Source organism: Lissotriton vulgaris, chromosome 1_2 (genome assembly GCF_964263255.1).
Source record: "Lissotriton vulgaris chromosome 1_2, aLisVul1.2, whole genome shotgun sequence".
Lineage (NCBI taxonomy): Eukaryota > Metazoa > Chordata > Amphibia > Caudata > Salamandridae > Lissotriton > Lissotriton vulgaris.
The window spans coordinates 366,522,713-366,544,996 of record NC_141686.1 but is presented as its reverse complement, the minus strand read 5'-3'; the positions used below and the strand labels follow the sequence as shown (position 1 = coordinate 366,544,996).

Here is a 22,284-nt window from a genome sequence, read left to right as displayed (position 1 = left end):
CCAGCTTGGTATTTCTCTACCTCCCAAATTAAATTAAGTTGAACATCTCACTCTGGGGCTTTTGCAGTAGTAACATATTTTAAATACAAGCATGTACATAAAACATCTTGTGCCTTTAATATAAAAATTGTGGTACCCGCACAAATATGTTCCTTATTTTCATTATTGCAGGGTGTGTAAATCTGGTGTCTGCTATTGAAGTTTCAAAAACAGTTTGTTACTATTTTTTCTCCTGAGAATGGTGTTAGTGGGGCTGGCGAGTCGCACCTGTTCAAGGCTTGTTCAAATCGAGAGTCAGGAAGAAAAATATCACCCTTTGTCTACATTCATTAGCAAGCCATCAAGAGCGCTTCTCCTGTCAGCAGGAGATTCCTTTGTTTTGCGCGCCCCTTAAGGCCCCCTGCGCGGTGACAATGACATTGCGCATGGCCGAACAGGCACGCAGCTTAGAGGGAACATAGAGCCCAAGTAGAAGGTGGACACTATGATACCGCAGTCGTCAGCAAGCGTATAGAGACACAATGGTTTTACATACGACTTTATGCAGCCAAAGAAGGCTGCACACTACTTCTACATATAATCTGATTCAACAGCACAGCCTCGGAGGGTGGCACACTGCTTTTATGCAACCTTTTATGCAACATTACAGCCTTGGAGAACGGCACACTGGTGTTGCACAAAACCTGACACAATGTTGCAAACTTCCAACCAAGGTCTAAGGAAGAATGGATTATAAAAATAAACTGGAGAATTTTGGAAGTTGATGAGAAGAATCTATCACTATTCCCCCCGTTTGAACAGAGGTCAGAACCTCAGGAACCCTAACAACAATGACAGACATACCTGGGGCGGTTGGTGTACGTACATCAGACCATCATTCTGAACTACTTGCTTCTCTTCAGGAACATTATATAAAGACTGGCTGTCTCAAACTAGGAAGAAAGGATACAAACTCTCTTGTAGAACGCTCTCAGTGTATCAAGTACATTATTTATGGTTTTACAAAAAGCAAAAGCAAACTCTCACTTTAGGAGTAAAAGAAAAAATTCTGATGGGCACCCGTCTGAAACATGGCAGCTTCTCAGCAAACTTTAGGTGCTTTTAGAAGAGCTCCTGTTGCTCCTCTGAAGGGATAGCCAGGTTGGTGGAGATCACTAAATATGGTGGACGGTAGTCCAACGGGGTAGTGGAAGTTGTTACGCCTGCTCCTCTGGCAGACCATGGACCACCTGTCAAACTATAAAGGTAAGGGACAGTCTTCAAATGTAACTCAAAATAGAAAAATCACTAAAGATAGAAGGGCTAGATTCAGGGTGTGGTGGACAAGGCACTTTATAAAAAATTCAACAAAGCATTATACCAGCCAAACCACCGGTCCTCCCACCAGCCATGTTTATAGTTGGACAGATTGTCAGCCTTTCATAGGAATTCCCTCTGGGTCTGTCGATGGAAAACTTATTTCGAAGGAGAAAGGGCTCTCGAAGAAATCCCATCAGACATTAAATAAAACAGCGCCATATAAGAACCTTATAAAAATAAAAAAGTTAATTTAGTATTTGAGAAATTCATGTTTAAATCCCTTGTGGGGCACGCTGCTTTCACGTAATCAACATTCTGTGGTATTTTTATGGATTATTAACAAGAGTAGTGCCAGGAAACAGACATATTTTTAGGCTTCCTAAACAAATTGGGTATGAATTGGGTAGAAACAACTGAATTAGGTTCCCAAAACAGGAGTGAATCCAGATCTCAGTATTACAGGTAGCACTTCTCTCTTCATTAACACAGAAGGAGAGGTAGTACCATCTCAAGAAAAATCCACAACCTGCACTCTGAGAGAAGGCATAGTGGCGAGAATAGACCCCTATTATTGCACCTGTGCCAGACTCCCTGCTGAAAGCAGTCATGCTATTGAGATTTGACCCCTCTATTGCCAAATAAACTAGACTCCTTGCTGACATCACACATTATCTTTATAGTTTAGGGAATAAATCACATTTAAGATCTCCTATACAATCAGCAGTCAAATACCATGAATTCAAATAAATGTGTTGTTTTATTACAAATCTAAAAACATACATTTCGTATTAATATGTACAATCTAGTCATCATTGTGTACATTTCATAGCCTCATGATTTTTCTTGATCTATCATAATTTAAAGTAAATTGAGGTTGTTTTTTAAAGGCTTTTGGATGTCCATACATAGGTGGAGTTTGGATGTTTGGTTATGTATCATTAATATAGATTTTTAAAGCATTGGGTTTCAAATTTCTTATGCCAATAATGGCCATGCAAACCACTTGTTCAGTTTAGAACTTGTTGCTGATAACGTGAAAGTAAAGTGAATTTGGCCCTGGAGTTAACCCCTGTAGTGTGTTATGTATAAGGATGGGTGTGCTGAAGAGCAGTCTTGTTCCTGTTACTGACTGGCTGTGTGGTGGTGTGGTGATGATGATGATGGTCGGCAGCAGGAAGAACATCCTAGACTCAACAATTTGTGAAAATGAACTTGGTGGAAAGCATTAGTTTCTACTATCTTTGGCTACTGAAGATTTATCCTTTCTTCTGATGTGCTACAGCTACAGCATCAAAAAAGCACCTTACAGATGATTAAGAATGCTACGATCCATCCTATTTGTGCTCGGAGGACGTCCCAACTGCATCACAAAGTTTCACTGTTTGCTCACGAGGCAGCACATACTTTTTATACCGATTCATTTACCTGCAGTTTATAAAATAAGAGTTTCTTTTTACTTGTAAAAACGAACCTGAATATCATTTATATCAAAAATCGGTATCTTTTGTGTTCTTTTACATTTAAATCCAATTTTTATTTCCAGTGACAAGGTTCAAGAAATGTAAAGTAGGGAGTCGATAGTTCTGGACTGTAAGAGCTGGAATTCTTTACTGCTCAAGATTCTTTACTTAACTGTCAACCTTTCAGAAACATATTAAGAACTAAACTTTTCGCCAGCTCTCTCTGAGATCAATACTTTCGCCATCATGCACGGATTCTGTCCATTCACCAGTTAGTAGTTAGTTGGTTGATTCTCTGTAAATAAGAAAGGTCTAAAATATATTCATATAAAATTAATCTAGCTGTGAATCATTTACAGTCAGTGGTGAGCCAGCAATTTTTCCCAGGGGTCCAGCTTGATATTGGATACCTCTGGGGAAGTTCCACTATGGTGGGTGCATTAACAGATGCATGTGATGAGTGAAATGAGCATCATGTCTCCCAAGCCAGTGCTTCGGAGGTAAATGTTGTGTGCTGCAAGCATTAACTCTCAGAGTTACAGTTCACAATTTCCTACTTTGACTTCTTGTGCCTTTGGATGTTGTTCTCTAGCAGCTGTCATTGAACCAGTTATTGCACAAAATGACCAAACTCCAAAATCAGCTAGAAATGTTCTCCAGTCTGTGCTTGTTAAACTAATCTCTGTAGTTAGCTTAAAATTCTTCCGACAAAACTTCCAAATCCACTACAATGGTATGGTTTCTCTGCTGTTTGTGTTTATGTAGTGCACTTGAATGGCATTTCCCCTAAGTGGGCTCTCTGGAGATTTCTTAATGTTGAAGGGGCACTAAAACGACTTCCTCATTCACTGCCGTGGTAGGGGTTTATCACCTGTGTGTGTTCGTTGATGTCTTTGTATTTCTGATAATTGACTAAAGCACTTAAAACACTCACTGTACTTGAACGTTTTTCCCCCTGTGTGTGTTCGCTGATTATTCCCTAATTTTGAGGAACGACTAAAACTATTTCCACATTCATTGCAATCAGATGGTTTATACCCTGTGAGTGTTCGCTGATGTCTCTGCAGAATTGAAAACACACTAATGCTCTTCATATATTCATGGCACTGTAATGGCTTTTCCCTGTCTGTGTTCGCTGATCACTTCTGAGATTTGATTCACTAAAACTACTTCCACATTCATTGCAATGGTATGGTTTTTCCCCAGTGTGTGTTTGAATATGTTTTTGTAGGTCTGATGTCCCACTACAGCTCTTTACACATTCACTGCACTGGAATGGATTTTCCCCTTTGTGTGTTCACTGATGACTCCTGAGATTTGAGGAATCACTAAAACTACTTCCACGTTCATGGCAATGGTATGGTTTTTCCCCAGTGTGCGTTTGTTTATGTTTTTGTTTGTCCAATAACCAACTGCAGCTCTTCACACATTGACTGCAATGCTATGGTTTTTCTCCTGAGTGTGTTAGTTGATGTCTTCGAAGATTTGATAACACACTGAAGCTCTTCACACATTCAGTGCAATGGTACGGTTTTTCCCCAGTGTGTGTTCGCTGATGTATTTGGAGTTGTGATAACCGACTGAAGCTCTTCACACATTCACAGCAATGTAATGGCTTTTCCCCTGTGTGTGTTCGCTGATGAACTTGAAGAATTGATAACTGACTGAATCTCTTCTGACATTCATTGCAATGGTATGGTTTTTCTCCTGTGTGTGTTCGCTGATGATTCCTGAGAGTTGAGGAATCACTAAAATTACTTCCACATTCATTGCAATGGTATGGTTTTTCCCCAGTGTGTGTTCGCTGATGACTTTGGAGTTGTGATAACCGACTGAAGGTCTTTACACATTCACTGCAATGGTATGGTTTTTCCCCAGTATGTGTTCGCTGATGTCTTTGGAAATTTGATAACTGACTGAAGCTCTTCACACATTCAGTGCAATGGTATGGTTTTTCCCCAGTGTGTGTTCGCTGATGAACTTGGAGTTGTGATAAATGACTGTAGCCCTTCACACATTCAGTACAATGGTACGGTTTTTCCCCAGTATGTGTTCGCTGATGTCTTCGGAAATTTGATAAATGACTGAAGCTCTTCACACATTCAGTGCAATGGTATGGTTTTTCCCCAGTGTGTGTTCGCTGATGAACTTGGAGTTGTGATAACTGACTGAAGCCCTTCACACATTCAGTGCAATGGTACGGTTTTTCTCCGGTGTGTGTTTGCTGATGTCTTTGAAGAATTGATAACTGACTGAATGCCTTCACACATTCATTGCAATGGTATGTTTTTTCTCCTGTGTGTGTTCGCTGATGACTTTTAAGATTTGATAATTGACTGAAGCTCTTCAGACATTCATTGCAATGGTATGGTTTTTCCCCCATGTGTGTCCGCTGATGATCTTTTAGTAGTGCTAACTGACTAAAGTTCTTCACACATTCATTGCAATTGCACGTTGCTTTTCCTGTGTGTGTTTGCTGATGGCTCTTTAGTAGTGATGACAAACTAAAGCTCTTGCTGCTTGTGTATGATTCTTCTTTCTTGGGTAGTGTCTCTGGGTCAGGTTTATATTTGTCTGCATCCCAATACTGCATTTCCTGAGGAGCTAACATGGTTGATAAAGCACATGTGTTATTCTCACATTCCCTGTATGTGTGTGGTATTTTGGATGCTTGATTTCAGATTTCAGAATGAAATACAAGACTCATCAACTATATACATTATAATTGTGGCAAGTAAAGCTTCGCTGTAGGTGGTTATGTCTTTAGATTGCAGAAGGGTTTTGCATGTTTATGAGTGAATATCAGTCTTCAATCTGGTCGAAGCAAATTGGGACAGTCTGTTGTAGATCAGAGACCCTCTCTTCCCTTTACCCTTCAGTTGTCTGACTCCACTCCATTGTGCTTTTTCTCTTTCTCTTGTGGATTGGCCAGAAAGAGTTTACAGTACACCTAGCACGCTGAATGGTGGTCTGCCATCATTATAGGAAGCAGAGCAATGCTGTATCTACCTCATACCGAACACATGATCAAAGCTGGTGGTGGATGCCTGTTTATACTGGAAGTTGTTTGTCAGTGTTGTTGCCTTAATTCTCTAGAGGTCATTTCTTAGTTCTGTTGCGTGGAGGTGCATAGCTCAGACTCTTATATCCACTGAATTGCTCTGGAGTGCCTCTTCCAGGATGTATCAGTTTATGTTCAAGTTCCTCAGTCTCTATGCAGATCTTTTCCTAAATATTGGACCTCTTTTTTCCAACCACTTGTTTTCATATTTGCATTATTACTGTCATTATTCACGATCATTTGTGCATTCAAGGCTGGTTTCCTATTGGATGTAATGAGATTTAAAATCACTAAATGGAAATGTAAGAGAATGTGAATACACAATATTTAACTAGTTGCAAAAGACATCTGGTCATTACCATTTATGAAAGTTACCAAGAGATATTTCACTATAGACAGATATCTAACTAAATGTTTTACTTCATTCAGAAAAGTGGTGATTTTCCGGTGTTCACACAGTAACTTAGTACAGAAAGAGCACACATGGAGTGCCCACTTGCTAGAGGTTCAGCTTTACAAAGACGCACATGGCTAAGATTTCATTTAAAAAAAAAAACAAGATGATGGACGGAATGTTGTACATTGGCAAAACATTCAACCCCAGTCACAGATCTGGGTTTAATCCATTGTTATTTTGCTCACCAAGCCACCCCAGTTCATACATGGCCATATGCAAATCAGTCTTGACCCTGTGCCTCATGGGAACAGTCCAGCCCGAACTGCCAATCCATGTCTTCCCTGGACCGGAATCAAGCATCCTAGGACCGATTTCTGGCTATCAGCCATCTTCAGCCAGGATAGCTTGACTCCAGTGGTTTAGTGATCACGGGACCCACGTCTGGGCATACCCTTCCCACATAGGGTGAACAGCAAAACAAACAAGATGATGGATGGAATGTTGCACAATGGCAAAACATTCACCCCCAGTCACAGATCTGGGAACAGTCCAGCCCAAACTGTCAAGCCATGTCTTCCCTGGACCGGAATCAAGCATCCTAGGACCGAATGTTTTACATCCAGCTATAAGAAACACTCCATCGTTGATAAGGGGGTTTGAGACAAATTGTTCGAAGGCCTCCAAAGATCTTCGCACTGCTCTTAAAACAAGTCCCAGAAAAAAAGATTTGATAAGGAGCTGACTATAAGACAGCTAGGGAGGTGAGAAAAAAAAGGATTTACGGGATGAAGCATGAGTAAATTTGTATGAGGCTTCGAGGAGTAAAGATACCCAGGCATTTTGGAGGGTGGTAAATGCCCTTTTTCTGCAGGATCAGGGCGGCCCCTCTCTTGATATTCATATAGATCAATCGACCTGGGTGTCTCACTTACAGAGCACTTGCAAAGTAGAGATGGATAGCGCTACAAAAAAACCTTAGGACTTGATGACTGCCCATCTGGGGATGGAATTCTCATTAGAGGAAATTGAGCTTGCACTCTCTCAATCGCCTGCACTAAAGGCAGCAGGGTCAGATGGGGTTCCTCTGAAAATGTCTTTGTACATAAAAATGTATGGGCTCCACTCTTGACCCAAGTTTTTAATACTGTTTCCAAATTGGGACTCCCAGTATCTTGGAAACAATCCATGATTATCCCAATATACAAGAAGGGGGATCCCTCGAATCTGGCAAACTACTGCCCAATCACCCTGCTAGCAAACTAATGGGGAGATTGCTCCTAAATAGACTGGAGGAATGGGCATTTGTTAATAATGTCTTAGCTGAGATACAATACGGGTTTAGAAAGGGGAGGGGTACGATCGACCAATGACAAAATTCCCCTTTACTTGCAGCAAATATGTTTGTGCAAAAAAGGGCCAGTTTTATATGGCTTTTGTGGACATGTCCGTGGCCTTCAACTGCGTAAACCACTCAAAATTGTGGGTTCTTTTGGAGTCGATGGGCGTGGACAACTCCATAATTCTTTTTATTAGGGAGACGTATAGAGAGGCAGAGGCAGTGGTCAGGTTTGGTAAACAGGGGGAATGCTCGTAAATATTTAAAATTTAAAAGGGGGTGCAACATGGGGGTGTCCTTGCTCTCTCTCTTTTTTCCTTGTACACCAATAAATGTAATGAAGTTTTGACCGCACAGTGCAGAGATGTTCCATCAGCAGGTGGCTTATCATTGCCTGCTCTCTTCCATGCAGATGATGCGGTTTTGATGGCTAGGACACCTCTGGTCCTAGAATGCTTAATTGGCTCTTCTTCAACTTTTAAAGCTGAACCAGGTGTCTTGTTAACAAATCAAAAACCTTTTTTATGATAGCGGGACTGGGAAGGAAAACTTATTTTTCATTCCATCAAGATGGGTGTTCTCTGGAACGGGGAGAGTCCTTTATTAGGTCGAGCCTGAGCCAGCATGCAGACACTGCTCTGCGGAGATCAGTGGTAGTTCCGTACGGTTCGGAGAGAAGCTTCGCTCACTTCCCTGCCCTTATTTTGTGATCGGCTTGTGTCTTTGTCTTTCGTAAATGCTGATGTCTGATTCATTTGAGGCTTATTAGTCCCTCCTTAGTATGAGTATGTTGCTATTTGTATCCTCCGATGGCTATTAGCACATTTACTTGGTTGTTCCATGGTGCGTGCTCCATTTTCTGTAATGAGTTTTTCCTACTACAGGCACAACAACGTACCCACCTGGAACAATGGCGCCGCCCATTTTCCAAGCATCGCACTTTCATTTTATTTGCAGCTTCAAAGCTGCATCTGCTCCCCCTCCATCCACACCCACGTCTTAATCAGCGGCAAAAGTCTCTTCCTGCCATAGTGATGAGCCGCTGAGCTGGGCTCCGACCGGCCCGCCTCCCCTACTACCCTCAACAGCTGACCAGCCCATGTGGCTGCCAGGAACTGATGCATGCGAATACTGATTTTACTAAATTTAAAATATCAGCTTACTTACTTGCATAGACTTGCAAATGGTACACTTATGCCGTCTACGCTGCGTGTACACGTTAGTTCTCCGAAATGCACCCTACTGTTGAAAGTGTTACTATGGAACAGAGGATTAGGACATGAGATTTTTTCTTTACTAAAACACTTCCAAGTTGGACATAGAAGTCAAATTAGAAAGCTACAGTTTTCAATAAAGGTTGTTAAAAACAATGGGCAAGAGCTCTCCTGCAACCAACCTTGATCATATCCCCCCCCCCCCCGCTTTTTTGGCCAATCGGGCAAGGAGATTGTTGTCCTGCAACCAGCAATCATGGTGCTCGCTCCTATCTCTGGACCCTGGGGTTCGCGGATTCTGGGGAACCAGTCGCTCTGCAATCTGGCCTCCCTCCGTCCAGTGCTGTTCCGATGAGCAGTCAACATGATCGATAGATGCATAAAAACAGCAGCAGCACCATCAGCAGTAGCAGGACTTCCAGGACATTTTACTTGCCGAGGATTTCGAAGCAGTCATGAAAGACAAGTAATGCCTTGATCTGACCATCCAGAAAAGTCTGAAGGAGGGTCAGTGAGTCTGCGGATGGACAGGGGCGCGAGGGCAAGCCATGCAGACAGGCCTTCAGCCTTGGCTGAAAATCCTCTGCATTAGATGATGTCTGTCTGCCCCTGCTGCACATTCCTTCCCTCAGTGCTCACACCCCACCCCTGACCTCTGTATACCAACCAGCCACACCCGGATCCGATGTCAGCAGTTGGGGGGGGGGGGATGTAACGGTTTTCTGTAAAACCACACAAAAAACATGCCCTTCTCAAAACATTTAACAATATAGTTGCTTACACACACACGCACACACGCACACACACACACACACACTCTGATGAAGCGCTTGTAAACACAAAAAACTGTAAGGTGTGGTTAAGCATTAAATGGGCCATTCGGTGAATTATGTTACACTGGATATCCACACCCCAACTGATTTTATCGAACAAAGGAACATTCTGGAAGGCCTATTGATAAAGATGCAGAATTGGGCAAAGTGAACCTTTTTTTATTGCTACACTGGATGGCCCCTATTTAAATAAATAAACCGAATTTCGTTGCACGCACGGCATCGCATTTGGTGATGCTGTGCACGCAATGAAATTTGTTTTATTAATTTAATATGTTTACTTACCTGTTAAATTCCGTAATCCATACATTACTACCCCCCACCCTGCCCCTGCCCCTCCCCCTCCTCACGTCACCGCCCTGCAGGAACTCCTACTGCCGACCATGGCTGATGCTGGGGTAACTCTCCTACCATGGTGGGAAGGCAAATGGATCACCCACCAAAAATTGTGGTTAGTACAGGGGAGTCTCAAAGGGAAACTGGGGAAATGACAATACGCACTGGGAAAATGGCATGTCCCAAAAGGGGATACATTTTCACTGTACGTGTTTACACTTATTTTTTTTAAAGGTTAGGCACTCTGTGTTCAGTTTACCAAGGTCCAGTGCTTGGTATCAAGTCAAGACATAGAGCGGGGTTAGACTAATTAAGACCTCAACTGGTCTGGTAGCTGCAAGGTACTCAATTTGAGATAAAGGCAGTGCTGAGTCAGTGCCCTCTTTGGATTCCACTGGAATAGGATTCTGCTGCCGTGTCTTGAAAGCTTCCAGTTGCAGCCGATGTTTTTAGTGGTGCAGGAAGCTTAAGGACTGAGTCCAGTCTCTAAATGGCTTTAGAGACTGTTAAACACTTGCTTTTAGTCTAATATCCCTCGATGGAAGGCATTGCAGGCAGACTAGACTCTCCAATCACTCTGCTCCTATCAGTGTGGGGGTTCTCAGAACGTTGCTCTTCCGCTCAGCAATATAACTGAGCAACTCAAGGGCTATGCTACCTCACCCTCTCTCTCTAATCTGTTTGTGACAGCATTGAGGGGTTAGTCCACTCCTTTGGTTTAAAGCGTAAGCCTATGCCGATGACACACAGCTCTTCCATACACTGGATTAGGATTCTGACAATTCCATCAGTCATCTGGGGGTCTGCTTGACAGTCATTCATGTCCTGATGACTACTAAATGTATTCAGATGAACAGAGATTAAACTGCTCTAGTCGTTGGTGGAACAACATCAGATGGGAAGTTGGACCACTGGCCCATCCCGGTTGTAGCTGAAAAGATTAAGAACCTGGTCACCACATTTAACTTTCCATCCTTAAATTAATAAGGTTTGCTCTTCTTGCATTTTACAACCGTGGATCATAATATGATATTGCCATTGCACCACAGCCCTAAACAAGTGGAGTAGGTAAGAGCCTTTATTTTCTACCTCGGCTTTCTGGAAACTACACTGAGAAGACTACAGTGTAGTCACAATATACCAATAATGCTAGAGTCGGCGATGCTGAAATATCATGCTTCTTCAATGGTTTACAGGCACAAAACTGATCCACTTTAAAATGCTCATCATGTCTTTTACAGAGTGCAAAGACATCCCAACCTCATTGGTGGACGTGTTGGTGTCCCACACTCCTATGTCGCTTCTGCAAGCTAGCACTGGGGTCCTGCGTCATATACTTTCCTTCCAGAATGATAGATGTGAGCAGGAGACCTTCGGTGAGCTTAGGCAGCATATCCAAATTGAGCTATCTTTGGCCCCTCAATTAATTCCTTCCCACTGTAAAATCCTAATTGTTTCAGGAGAGCTGTGACAATGTTTTATTCTGCTATCATGCAGTCCTGATGGCTTGTGCTTTGTCTGTCTCTTTTAGATCTATCAGTATGCGCTTGGTTCCCGAGTGCCATCAATCAATCACACCTTTGTTAAGAGCTACCTCTCACCCTTGAGGGTCTCAAGGCGCTGGGGGAGGGGGGGGGGGGGGGGGGGGTTGCAGGTTCCTGTCCATCAAGGAGGGGGTCTGTTGAAGAGCCAGGTTTTGAGGTTTCTTGTGAAGATGTGGAGAGATGTTGTCTGTTGGAGATGGAGCAGGAGGGCGTTCCAGGCTCTGGCCGCGAGGAAGGAGAAGAAGCGGCCGCCTGATCTGGTCTTTCTGGTGCGGGGGACCACAGCGTAGGAGAGCTGGGATGATTGTTGGGTCATTTGGCGTGCCTGGAATTTGAGTCGGCTGTTCAGGTATGCTGGTCAGGTGTCGTAGAGGGCCTTGTGAGCGTGGGTGAGCATCTTGAAGGTGACTCTAGCTTCAATGCGGAGCCAGTGGAGTCTGCGCGAATGCTAGGAGAAGTGGCAGTGTCTTGGCAGGTTGAGGGCCAGTCTTGGGGCGGCGTTTGGATGTTCTGTAGCTTGCGTGTGAAGTTTTTGTTTATTCCGGCGTAGAGTGCGTTGCCGTACTCGAGTCTGCTGGTGACCAGGGCATGAGTGACTGTCTTTCTGTGTTCGAGGAGGATCCATTTGAAGGTCTTGCATAGGAGGCGGAGGATGTGGAAGCAGTATGATGAGACGGTGTTGATCTGGCGGTCCATTTTGAGTTCGGAGTCAAGAATCATTCCCAGGTAGCGTGCGTGGTCCGTGGGGGTGGGCGGACTTCAGAGGGCGAGGGGTCACCAGGTGTCATTCCAGATGTCGGGGTGTGGGCCCATGATGAGTACTTCTGTTTTGTTGGTGTTTAGTTGAAGGCAGCTGTTCTTCATCCATTTGGCGAGAGCTTCCATGCCTTCTCGAAAATTGTGTCTGGCGGTGTTGGGTTCGTTGGAAAGGGAGAGGATGAGTTGGGTGTCGTCTGCGTATGACACAATATTGAGTCCGTAAGTTCTGAGAATGGGGGCGAGCGGAGCCATGTAGACTTTGAAGAGCGTAGGGCTGAGCGATGACCCCTGGGGGACTCCTCAGGTGGTTGATGTAGGATCCGAGAGGAAAGGGGGAGTCTGACCCGCTGTGTTCTGCCGGAGAGGAAGGAGCTGATCCAGTCGAGGGCCTTGTCTTGAATTACTGCGTTGTGGAGTCTGTGTATTAGGGTGCGGTGAGAGACTGGGTTGAACGCCGCTGAGAGGTCGAGGAGGATGAGGGCTGCTGTTTCTTCTTTGTCCAGTAGGGTGCAGATGTCGTCTGTTGGGGTGAGGAGGGCGGTTTCTATGCTGTGGTTTTTTCTGAAGCCGGATTGGGAGCCGTCGAGGATATTGTGCTCTTCGATGAATGTGGCGAGTTGGCTGTTAATGGCTTTCTCGATGATTTTCGCTGTGAAGGGGAGCAGGGAGATGCGTCTGTAGTTTTTGAGGCCGGTGGGGTCCACCGAGGGTTTCTTGAGAAGGGGGTTGATCTCGGCGTGTTTCAAGTCGATGGGAACGTTGCGGTTGCCAGGGAGCGGTTGATGGTGTGGCGGAGCATGGGTGCGATGGTGTCGAGAGCTCTGTTGAAAATGTGGTGGAGGCAGGGGTCCGTGGGGGCCCCGAAGTGGATTGAGTTAATTGTCTTCAGTGTGCCTTCGGTGGTGAGGGCTGCCCAGTTGTTGATCGTTGGCTTCATGGTGTGGGGTGGTTGGTGAGGGTTCAGTGTGTTGGTTGTCTTCATCAAAGTTGTCGTAGAGGCTCTTGATTTTGTGTTGGAAAAAAGTGTTGAGTTTGTCGCAGAGGTGTTGTATGAGTGTGGGATGTCAGTGGACTCGCTGGTAGTTTGGGCGAACTCCTTGATGATGTTGAAGAGTTCTTTGCTGCTGTGTGTGTGGGTGGAGATTCTGTCTTCGAGCTCTTTTTTACCTGTTTTTCTGATGAGTTGGTGGTGGCCTTTGGTGGCAGCTCTGATGTTGTTGTGGGCTTCTGTGGATTTGGTGTTCCTCCAGTCCTGTTCGAGGCGGCAGCAGGTACGTCTGGACTCTTGAAGTCCGGTGGTAAACCATCTAGCTTTCTTGGCGTGGGTGTTGTTGTTTTTCTTGAGGGGGGCTAGGGTGTTGGTGCTGTCGATGATCCATCTGTGCATGGTTCGCTGCGGCATTGGGGTCGTTATTTTCCGCGACGATAGGTACCATGACACCTGTGTTCACAGAACGACCAACAGAAAATGACTTTCTACAGAACCATTGCCATGGATGATGATTGTTGTTTCTCTGAGGCCAGTTGGGCTGGAAGTGGCCTGTGGTTTGTGGTAGCTCACCGGTTTGAAGCAACCTCCAGGCAGGAGGTACCGGGTGCACATGTTCCAGAGCTTTCTTCCAGTAAGATGTTGCTCCTTTCCAGGCTCAACAGTTCAAAGATCAGGTGAGTCAGAGCTGTTCTAGGTCACTTTTTTCCTAATTGGCGTTTGACTGATAAAGTCACAGAGCTCAAAGTGTCTGAAAAGAAGGAAGCTGGATTTCTCTGAGCTCAGAGGAAAGCTGCTCCTACAATTAATTAATTAATTAATTGCGGGTTTCTAACGCGCTAGAATCGACTCCCGAAGGAGTATCTCTGCACAATAGACCACTGGGGAACCCGTCCTGGCTTTCTCTGTGAGATGGTCTCTACTGGGTATCTCCAAGGTGAAACCAGGCATCCCCGGCATATGTGGGGGGCCATTGTGGAGATGAGGCAAGCTAATGCCCAGAGTTGCCAATCAATCGATCAATCAAAGACATTTAGAGAGCGCGCTACTTACCCGTAGGGTCTCAAGGCGCTTGGTGGGGGGGGGGGGGGCCGTTACTGCTCGAACAGCCAGGTCTTCAGCTTCTTCCTGAAGGAGAGGTGGTCTTGGGTCAGGCGCAGGTCAGGAGGGAGGGAGTTCCATGTCTTGGCGGCCAGGTAGGAGAAGGACCTTCCTCCTGTTGTTGCTCTTCGGATGAAGGGGACGGCGGCGAGGGCGTGGCTGGCTGATCGGAGGTGGCGTTTGGGAGCGTAGAAGTTGATTCGGTTGTTGAGGTAGCTCGGGCCTTGATCGTGTAGGGCTTTGTGTGCGTGGGTGAGGAGACGGAAGGTGATTCTTTTGTTGACGGGGAGCCAATGCAGGTCTCTCAGATGTCCGGAGATGTGGCTGTTTCGTGGGATGTCGAGGATGAGTCTGGCTGAGGCGTTCTGGATCCGCTGGAGTCTCTTCTGGAGCTTGGCGGTGGTACCGGCGTAGAGGGCGTTGCCGTAGTCCAGTCGGCTGGTGACGAGGGCCTGGGTGACGGTCTTCCTGGTCTCGGTGGGGATCCACCAGAAGATCTTCCGTAGCATGCGTAGGATGTTGAAGCACGATGAGGAGACGGCGCTGACTTGCCTGGTCATGGAGAGGGAGGAGTCCAGGATGAAACCCAGGTTGCGTGCGTGGTCCGTTGGTTTGGGTGCCGTGCCCAGGGCGGGGGGCCACCAGGAGTCGTCCCAGGCGGAGGGCGAGGAGCCCAGGATGAGGACCTCCGTCTTGTCTGAGTTCAGTTTCAGGCGGCTGGTCGTCATCCACTCGGCTACATCTTTCATCCCTTCGTGCAGATTGGCTCTGGCGACGGCGGGGTCGTTGGTCAGGGAGAGGATCAGCTGGGTGTCGCCGGCGTAGGAGATTATGTTGAGGTTGTGTTGGCGTGCGATGGCCGCGAGGGGGCTCATGTAGACGTTGAAGAGGGTGGGGCTCAGCGAGGATCCTTGAGGGACGCCGCAGATGACTTCGGTGGCCTCTGACTTGTACGGTGGTAGGCGGACTCTCTGTGTTCTTCCGTCGAGGAAGGAGATGATCCATTCCAGTGCCTTCTCCTGGATTCCGATGTTGCTGAGGCGCTGCACTAGCGTGCGGTGGCAGACAGTGTTGAATGCCGCGGAGAGGTCTAGGAGGATGAGGGCCGCTGTATCTCCGTTGTCCATCAGGGCTCGGATGTCGTCGGTGGCAGCGATGAGGGCGGTCTCGGTGCTGTGGTTGGCTCGGAAGCCAGACTGTGAGGGGTCGAGGGATCCATTCGTCTCGAGGAAGGCGGCCAGCTGTTTGTTGACGGTCTTCTCGATGACTTTGGCTGGAAACGGGAGGAGCAAGATGGGGCGGTAATTCTTGAGTTCGGTGGGGTCCGCTGTGGGTTTCTTGAGTAGAGCGCTGAGTTCGGCGTGCTTCCAGCTCTCAGGGAAGGTGGCGGTGTCGAAGGAGGTGTTGATAATGTCCCGCAGGTGGGGTGCGATGACAGCGTCGGCCTTGTTGAAGACGTGGTGAGGGCAGGGGTCGGTCGGAGATCCGGAGTGGACGGAGTTCATCATGCGGACGGTGTCTTCGGTGCTGATCGGAGTCCAGGCGCGGAGGGTGGTGGTGGGCGGTGTTGCTGACGTCGTGGCGTGCGTCGGTTGAATGCTGAAGCTGTTGTGTATGTCCGCGATCTTGTTGTGGAAGTAGGAGGCGAGGGAGTTGCAGAGGTCTTGCGATGGGGTGATGTCGTTGTTTCCTGCGCTGGGGTTGGAGAGCTCTTTCACGATGTTGAAGAGTTCTTTGCAGTTGTGTGCGTTGTTGTCCAGCCGGTCCTTGAATGCAGTTTTCTTGGCGGTGCGGATCAGTTGGTGGTGCTTCCGGGTGGCGAGCTTGAGGGTGGTCATGTTGTCCGGTGTTGGTTCCCTTCTCCAGACTTTCTCGAGGGCTCTGCAGTTCTTCTTGGAGCTCTTGAGTTCGTCGGTGAACCATGGGGCTTTCTTGCTGCCGGGTCTGCTGGGCGGGGTCCTCAGAGGGGCGAGTTCGTCCGCGCAGTTGCTGATCCACTTCGAGAGGTTGTCAGCGGCCTGGCTGGGGTTCGCTGAGCTGGCAGGAGGGTGCTGGCTCAGGGAGGCGGCGAGCTGGTCGGCTGTGATCTTGTTCCAGCTTCTACGGGCAACCTGTTGCTGGTGGTGTTGGATCGTCGTTCTTTTGAAGGTGAAGTGGACACAGCTGTGGTCCGTCCAGTGAAGTTCTGTGGCGTGGCTGAAGGCGATGTCTGTGCTGGATGAGAAGACGGCATCGAGTGTGTGTCCGGCGAGGTGGGTGGGGGTGGACACCAGCTGCTTGAGTCCAAGGTTGGCGAGGTTGTCGAGCAGGGTGCTGGTGTTGCGGTCGTTGTTGTTCTCCAGGTGGAAGTTGAGGTGCCCCAGGAGGATGTAGTCAGCGGAGGGGAGGGCATGCGGGCTGACGACGTCGGCGATGTCCTCGCTGAATTGAGTGCGTGGTCCCGGGGGTCGGTAGATCAGGGTGCCTCTGAGGGTGGTCTTCGGGTCGGTGTGGATCTGGAAGTGCAGGTGTTCGGCGGTGGTTAGGGTGTCGTCGGTGCTGGTCGTGATACGGATGGTGTTCCTGTGGATGATGGCGATGCCTCCTCCCATCTGGTTGGCGGTGCGGTCCCTCCGGGTGATCTTGTAGCCCTCTGGGATGGCGATGGCGATGTCGGGCGCTGAAGAGGCGTTCATCCAGGTCTCCGTGAGGAAGGCAACGTCAGGGGCTGTGGTGTCGAGGAGGTTCCAGAGTTCGATGGCGTGTCTGTGGACGGAGCGGGTGTTGAGCAGGAAGCACTTGAGGTGGTTGCTGCTGGTGTTCGGCTTGGCAGGTGCTGGTGCCGGGCAGGTCCGGATGCAGGTGAACTTGCAGGCGTGGCAGCTGAAGGGTCCGTGGGAGCGTCGTGGGGTGGCTCGGTAGCATCCTGGGATTCGGCCGGTGTTGAGTGCGATGAGGGTGGCGGCGGTGTACGCCAGGCGGGTGGGCAGGGGTCCTCGAGGACAAGGGGTCCTGGCACTGGGCACGGTCCAGGCGCGGACAGGCGTAGATGGGCTTACCTTTGGCGCGCCTTCGGCGCACAATCGGCGCGCCCGCTGCGCGTGACCGCTGCGCGTTCGCACGGTCGTCATATATGGCGAAGTGCGCGGGGGGCGGAGCAGCTGGGAGGCGGGAGCGGGGAGGGTACAGAAGGAAAAAAGGGGCGGGGTTAGCGGCGGTGGCGGGAAGCGGGGAGCGGGGAGGGAAGACGAAGGGCAACTAATAAACAGGAAAACAGGCAATACAGCAAGAAAAAAATACAAATCAAATACAGCAATGACAACAGGGGCACAGGGTGAGAAGCCGCGCCCAGGAGCCTGCAGGTCAGGCGAGCACGGACCACGCCGCTCGAAGGCAGGGGGCGTGGTCACGCGGCGGCAGCCGGGGCAGCGAGGCAGTCAGGCGGGGAGGCACACGCAGCAACTGGTGGCCGTGCGGCGCGGGGGTGTCCTAGAACTAGGTCACCCGAGTGTGATCCCTGGTTAGAGTAGGCACCGAGGTGAGAATTATCGAGTCCGCCGACCCTAGTCCTCGACCCTGCCGCGTCGGGAATTGAACCCTGGTCCTGGGCTGTCCTCTGCTCCCGGGTCTGCCACCTCTAACCAGTGAGCCACACCTGAAAGAGATTTCAAGATCCCACCCCACCTTCCCCACCTACTTCCAGTATCAGGTAGGGGAGCCAAAGCAATAGAAATGGTCAGGTTGTCAGGCACATCAGGGACACAGGACAACCAGCATGAAGCAGCAAACAGCCAGCGAGCCTGCCAGACAGACACATACCTCCCCTCCCACCCTCAGACAGCAGCATTCCCCTTAGGGGTGCAAGTGAACACAGTGGTACCCTGACGAATAATCTGCTGCCATCACAGCCAGTCACATCATAGCATTGTTAGAAGGGGAACTATCCACTCTCAGTCTGATTGGGGTACACTTTGGCCGTTTTTAGTCTCTTGGTAAAGAGTATGGGATCAGAGGAGACTGGATGTGTTTTCCACGTAGTATTCAAGGCATCAAGTAATTAACCAGAGAGGATACAACGGTTTCTATATGAAGAAGGTGACCTTCACATGGACCGAACCCCGTGTGGGGAAAACCCCAATGTTCTTTTTTCCCCTCAGATGTTCACAAACTAAATGAGGTTCTCATTGGGTCAGAGATTGAAGCATCCAGAGACCTTAAACTGTTTGGAATTAAAGTGAACTAGCCGCCTTGTGTCTTTCTAAGTTAACAACAAAGTGAATTATCAAAAGCAAGCAGTCCCAAAGTAAAATACAGAAGAAGAATGGAAAAAGGCTTGTCTTGACTTTCATAATATAGAGATATTGTTACTTGTAACAGAAAGACTGGAAATTGAAATTAATCTAGTTCTGAGATTACCATCAACTACAGAACTTTCATCCTCCTTCGGGACCCGAACTTTCACCTAGAGGACCGTAATGACTGAAATTCAAACACCCTCCTCAAAAGCCTTATGAACCTCAACCTTACTCAGCACATCACCAGACCCACCCACACTGCCAAACACTTTCTGGCCCCTCTCTTCTCCACACTAAACAACATCAGAGTCTACAAACAAAAACCTATCACCTAAACTGACAACACCCTTTTGAGTTTCAAGCCCATCACCCTGAATCACAGGAGATCCGCTAGCTCTGGACAGGTCGCCGCTGCTGGAAAAACACCTTGGAGAAGGACTGGGCTTCTGTCCTCTCCAGACGCCTCTCAAAGCACACCAGGAACCTAGTGGAAGATATCCAAAACTTCAATGAATGGATCAACACCTGCACCAACAACCTGGCCCCCCTCAAGCACAAAAGAAAACTCAAGATCACAAAAGCAAGCCAGCTGGTACACAGAAGAACTCAGGATGGCAATGCAGCACTGTAAGCACCTGGGAAGCAAGTGGAGAATGATCCAAGACACCGCAGACAATTACATCTTCTAATCTGACCAGACATGCATCCACCAGCATGTCTGAAATGCCAAGTGAACAGCCCACACCAACTGCATCGAAGCCAGCAACAACAGCACCAAATAAATCTTCTTCATATTCAGAAAATTCACAGTGCTGCGGCCACCACCAGCAACATCTCCCTTTAAAAGACCCATTGCAACAAACTCTGTAATTTCTTTTGCAAGGAGCTGAAGAATGGACCTTGACAATGTAGAACACCATCTCCACAAAAGAGACTGCTACAACCATGAATACCATCCACTCCGGGGCCCCATTAGACCCTTGTCCCCACCACACTTTCAACAAAGGTCTAACCACCACCATTGAAGTCCTCACTCCAATCCTGAAAGACTCCATCAATGCGGTCCTCTTCCCAGAAACCCAGAATCAGGCAGCTGTCACAGCCCTGCTGAGGAAACCCTCTGAGGGCTTCACCAAACTCTCCAATTACTGACTAATCACCCTCCTATCATACATGGCCAAAGTCCTAGAGAAAACCATCAAGAAGTGCCTGACCAGCTCCTCAAGGCCACCCAGTCTGGATGCAGGCCCAACCAGAGTATGGAAACAGCGCCCATTGAACCTACCTAAGCCATTTGCATGATCCTAGACAGAGGAGAGGGTAAGGCTGTCATCCTAGTGAACCTCTTGGCGGTGTGTGACATGGTACCACATCTCATCCTCATCAGGTGCCTTCAAAAGATCGAGATTCAAGAACCTGCATGCAATTGATCTGCTCCTTCCAGACAAAAAGAACTCCGACAGTCAACCTGACATCATACTCCTTGGAAACTGGAAATCTCATCTGCGGAGCACCTCAAGGTTCACTCCTCAGCAGAACACTATTTATCACTTAAATACCCCACCGGCCAACGCCATCCATACCCACTACATCAATATCCTCTCCTACACTGATGACACACAACCAATGTTGTCACTCTCAGACAAAATCCACAACAAAAGGAACAAGTTCACTGCCTGCATGATGGAAGTAGCCACTAGGATGAAGTTTAACTGTCTCAACCTCAACACTGACAAGATAGAAGTGTTGATCTTTGGAAACATCACCTGTCCATGGGACTCCACCTGAAACCCAGAGAGTCCACCTCCCCCCATTCAAATCAGAGGCCACCGAAGTCATCTGCGGCGTACCACATGGATCATCACTCAGTCCCGCCCTCTTCAACGTTTTCATGAGTCCCCTCGCATCCATCGCGCGACAACACAACCTCAACATCATCTCCTACGCAGACGACACCCAGCTGATCCTCTCCCTCACCAATGACCCAAACACCGCCAAAACCAATCTTCACGAAGGAAAAAGAAAAAAGAAAGAAGTAGCCGAATGGATGAAGAACAGCCGTTTAAAACTAAACTCGGACAAAACGGAAGTCCTCATCTTAGGATCATCCCCCTCTGCCTGGGATGACTCATGGTGGCCACCGGCCCTGGGCACAGCACCCATACCTACAGATCACGCACGCAACCTGGACTTCATCCTAGACTCCTCCCTCTCGATGACCAGACAAGTCAATGCCGTCTCATCTTCATGCTTCAACATCCTACGCATGCTCAAAAAAATCTTCCGTTGGATCCCTACAGAAACAAGAAGGACAGTCACCCACGCACTGGTCACCAGCCGACTGGATTATGGAAATACCCTTTCCGCCGGAACCACAGCCAAACTACAGAAAAAACTCCAACTCATCCAAAACGCCTCAGCCAGACTCATACTGGACATCCCCCACCAAGCTCACATTTCCGGTCACCTGAAGGAACTCCACTGGCTCCCCGTCAACAAGAGAATAACGTTCCGTCTCCTCACCCACGCACACAAGGCCCTCTACGACCTAAGAACCGAATGCCTCAACACACGTCTGTCCTTCTACACACCCACCCGCCAACTACAATCATCCAATCAAGCCCTCGCCGCAATTCCGCGTATCCACAGATCCACCATGGGAGGAAGATCCTTCTCCTACTTAGCGGCCAAAACCTGGAATTCTCTCCCCACTCACCTCCGCCTTACACAGAACCACCTCTCCTTCAGAAAGCAGCTAAAAACCTGGCTATTCGATAAGTAACGCACCCACCCTCCCTCAAGCGCCTTGAGACCCTCTGGGTGAGTAGTGCGCTATACAAATTCCTGAACTTGAACTAGGACCAGCTCCCACCTCCAGCTTGCACGTCAGCAACCTAGGAATCATCATTAACAAAAAGGTGGACTGGTTCACCCAGGTCAATGCCGTCACTGCTTCCACACCCTAACGAACATTTTCAAATATCTCCCGAGAATCACCACAGGACTGTCATCCACACATCATCAACAGTAGTTTGGACTACAGGAACTCTCTCTATGCAGGAATCATCAAACAGCTCACCAGTAGGCTGAAAACCCCCCAAAACGCAGCAGCCAGACGTATCCTCAATCTCCCACTCAGAACACATATAACAGCTCCATGGCTCCAGATACATAAGCGCCCACAGTTCAAACTCCTCACCTATATATTCAAGACACTACCCAACAAATCCCAGCCTAAATTAACAACTGCATCTCCTTCCATCAACCCCCTATGCACCTCCGTTCAGCCAGACTCATACTCAGACACATCTCATGCATACACAGAAACAGATCCGAAGGCCAACCGTTCTTATACATCACTCCTAAAGTGTGGAACGAATTCCCTCAACACATCAGAGCCTCCTCCTCACTTCGTGAGCTAAGCAAGAAGCTGAAGACCTGGCTCTTCAAAAACATGTCTAGAGTTGGGACAGATTGAGGTGGTCTTGGGTGCAAAATTAATGCAGCTTACATTTTTTTTCAATGTATTTATTATTAGGAATTTGTTAGACCCAGCGGTTGGTGTGCATCTAAGCCAGGCAGAATCCACTGTCCTAGATAGGATGAGGATGATACACTTGTCTGATAATCTACGCTCACGCTTGGATAGCTTGGCACAGAGCAGTCAGGCTTATCCTCAGGG

The 22,284-nt window shown here is 47.9% G+C and overlaps 1 protein-coding gene across 2 annotated transcripts; it reads right to left on the bottom strand.

Annotated features, from left to right (window-relative positions):
* Positions 1–3,957: 3,957 nt before the first annotated feature.
* Positions 3,958–5,370, bottom strand: LOC147736902 (uncharacterized). 2 transcript variants are annotated; one of them, XM_086953833.1, is made up of 2 exons: positions 4,452–5,370; positions 3,958–4,367 (listed from the first exon to the last, which is right to left on the bottom strand). In XM_086953833.1, the coding sequence occupies exons 1-2, from the start codon at positions 5,368–5,370 to the stop codon at positions 4,201–4,203; spliced, it is 1,086 nt and encodes a 361-aa protein (XP_086809959.1). In that variant the 3' UTR covers positions 3,958–4,200. The 2 variants fall into 2 exon arrangements, with proteins under 2 accessions (XP_086809959.1, XP_086809958.1); XM_086953832.1 differs by having other exon boundaries at positions 3,958–5,370.
* Between the last annotated feature and the right edge of the window lie 16,914 nt (positions 5,371–22,284).

Coding starts and splice junctions, on each gene's coding strand:
- LOC147736902 (XM_086953832.1), bottom strand. CDS start 5,370: ATGTTAGCTCCTCAGGAAATGCAGTATTGGGATGCAGACAAATATAAA.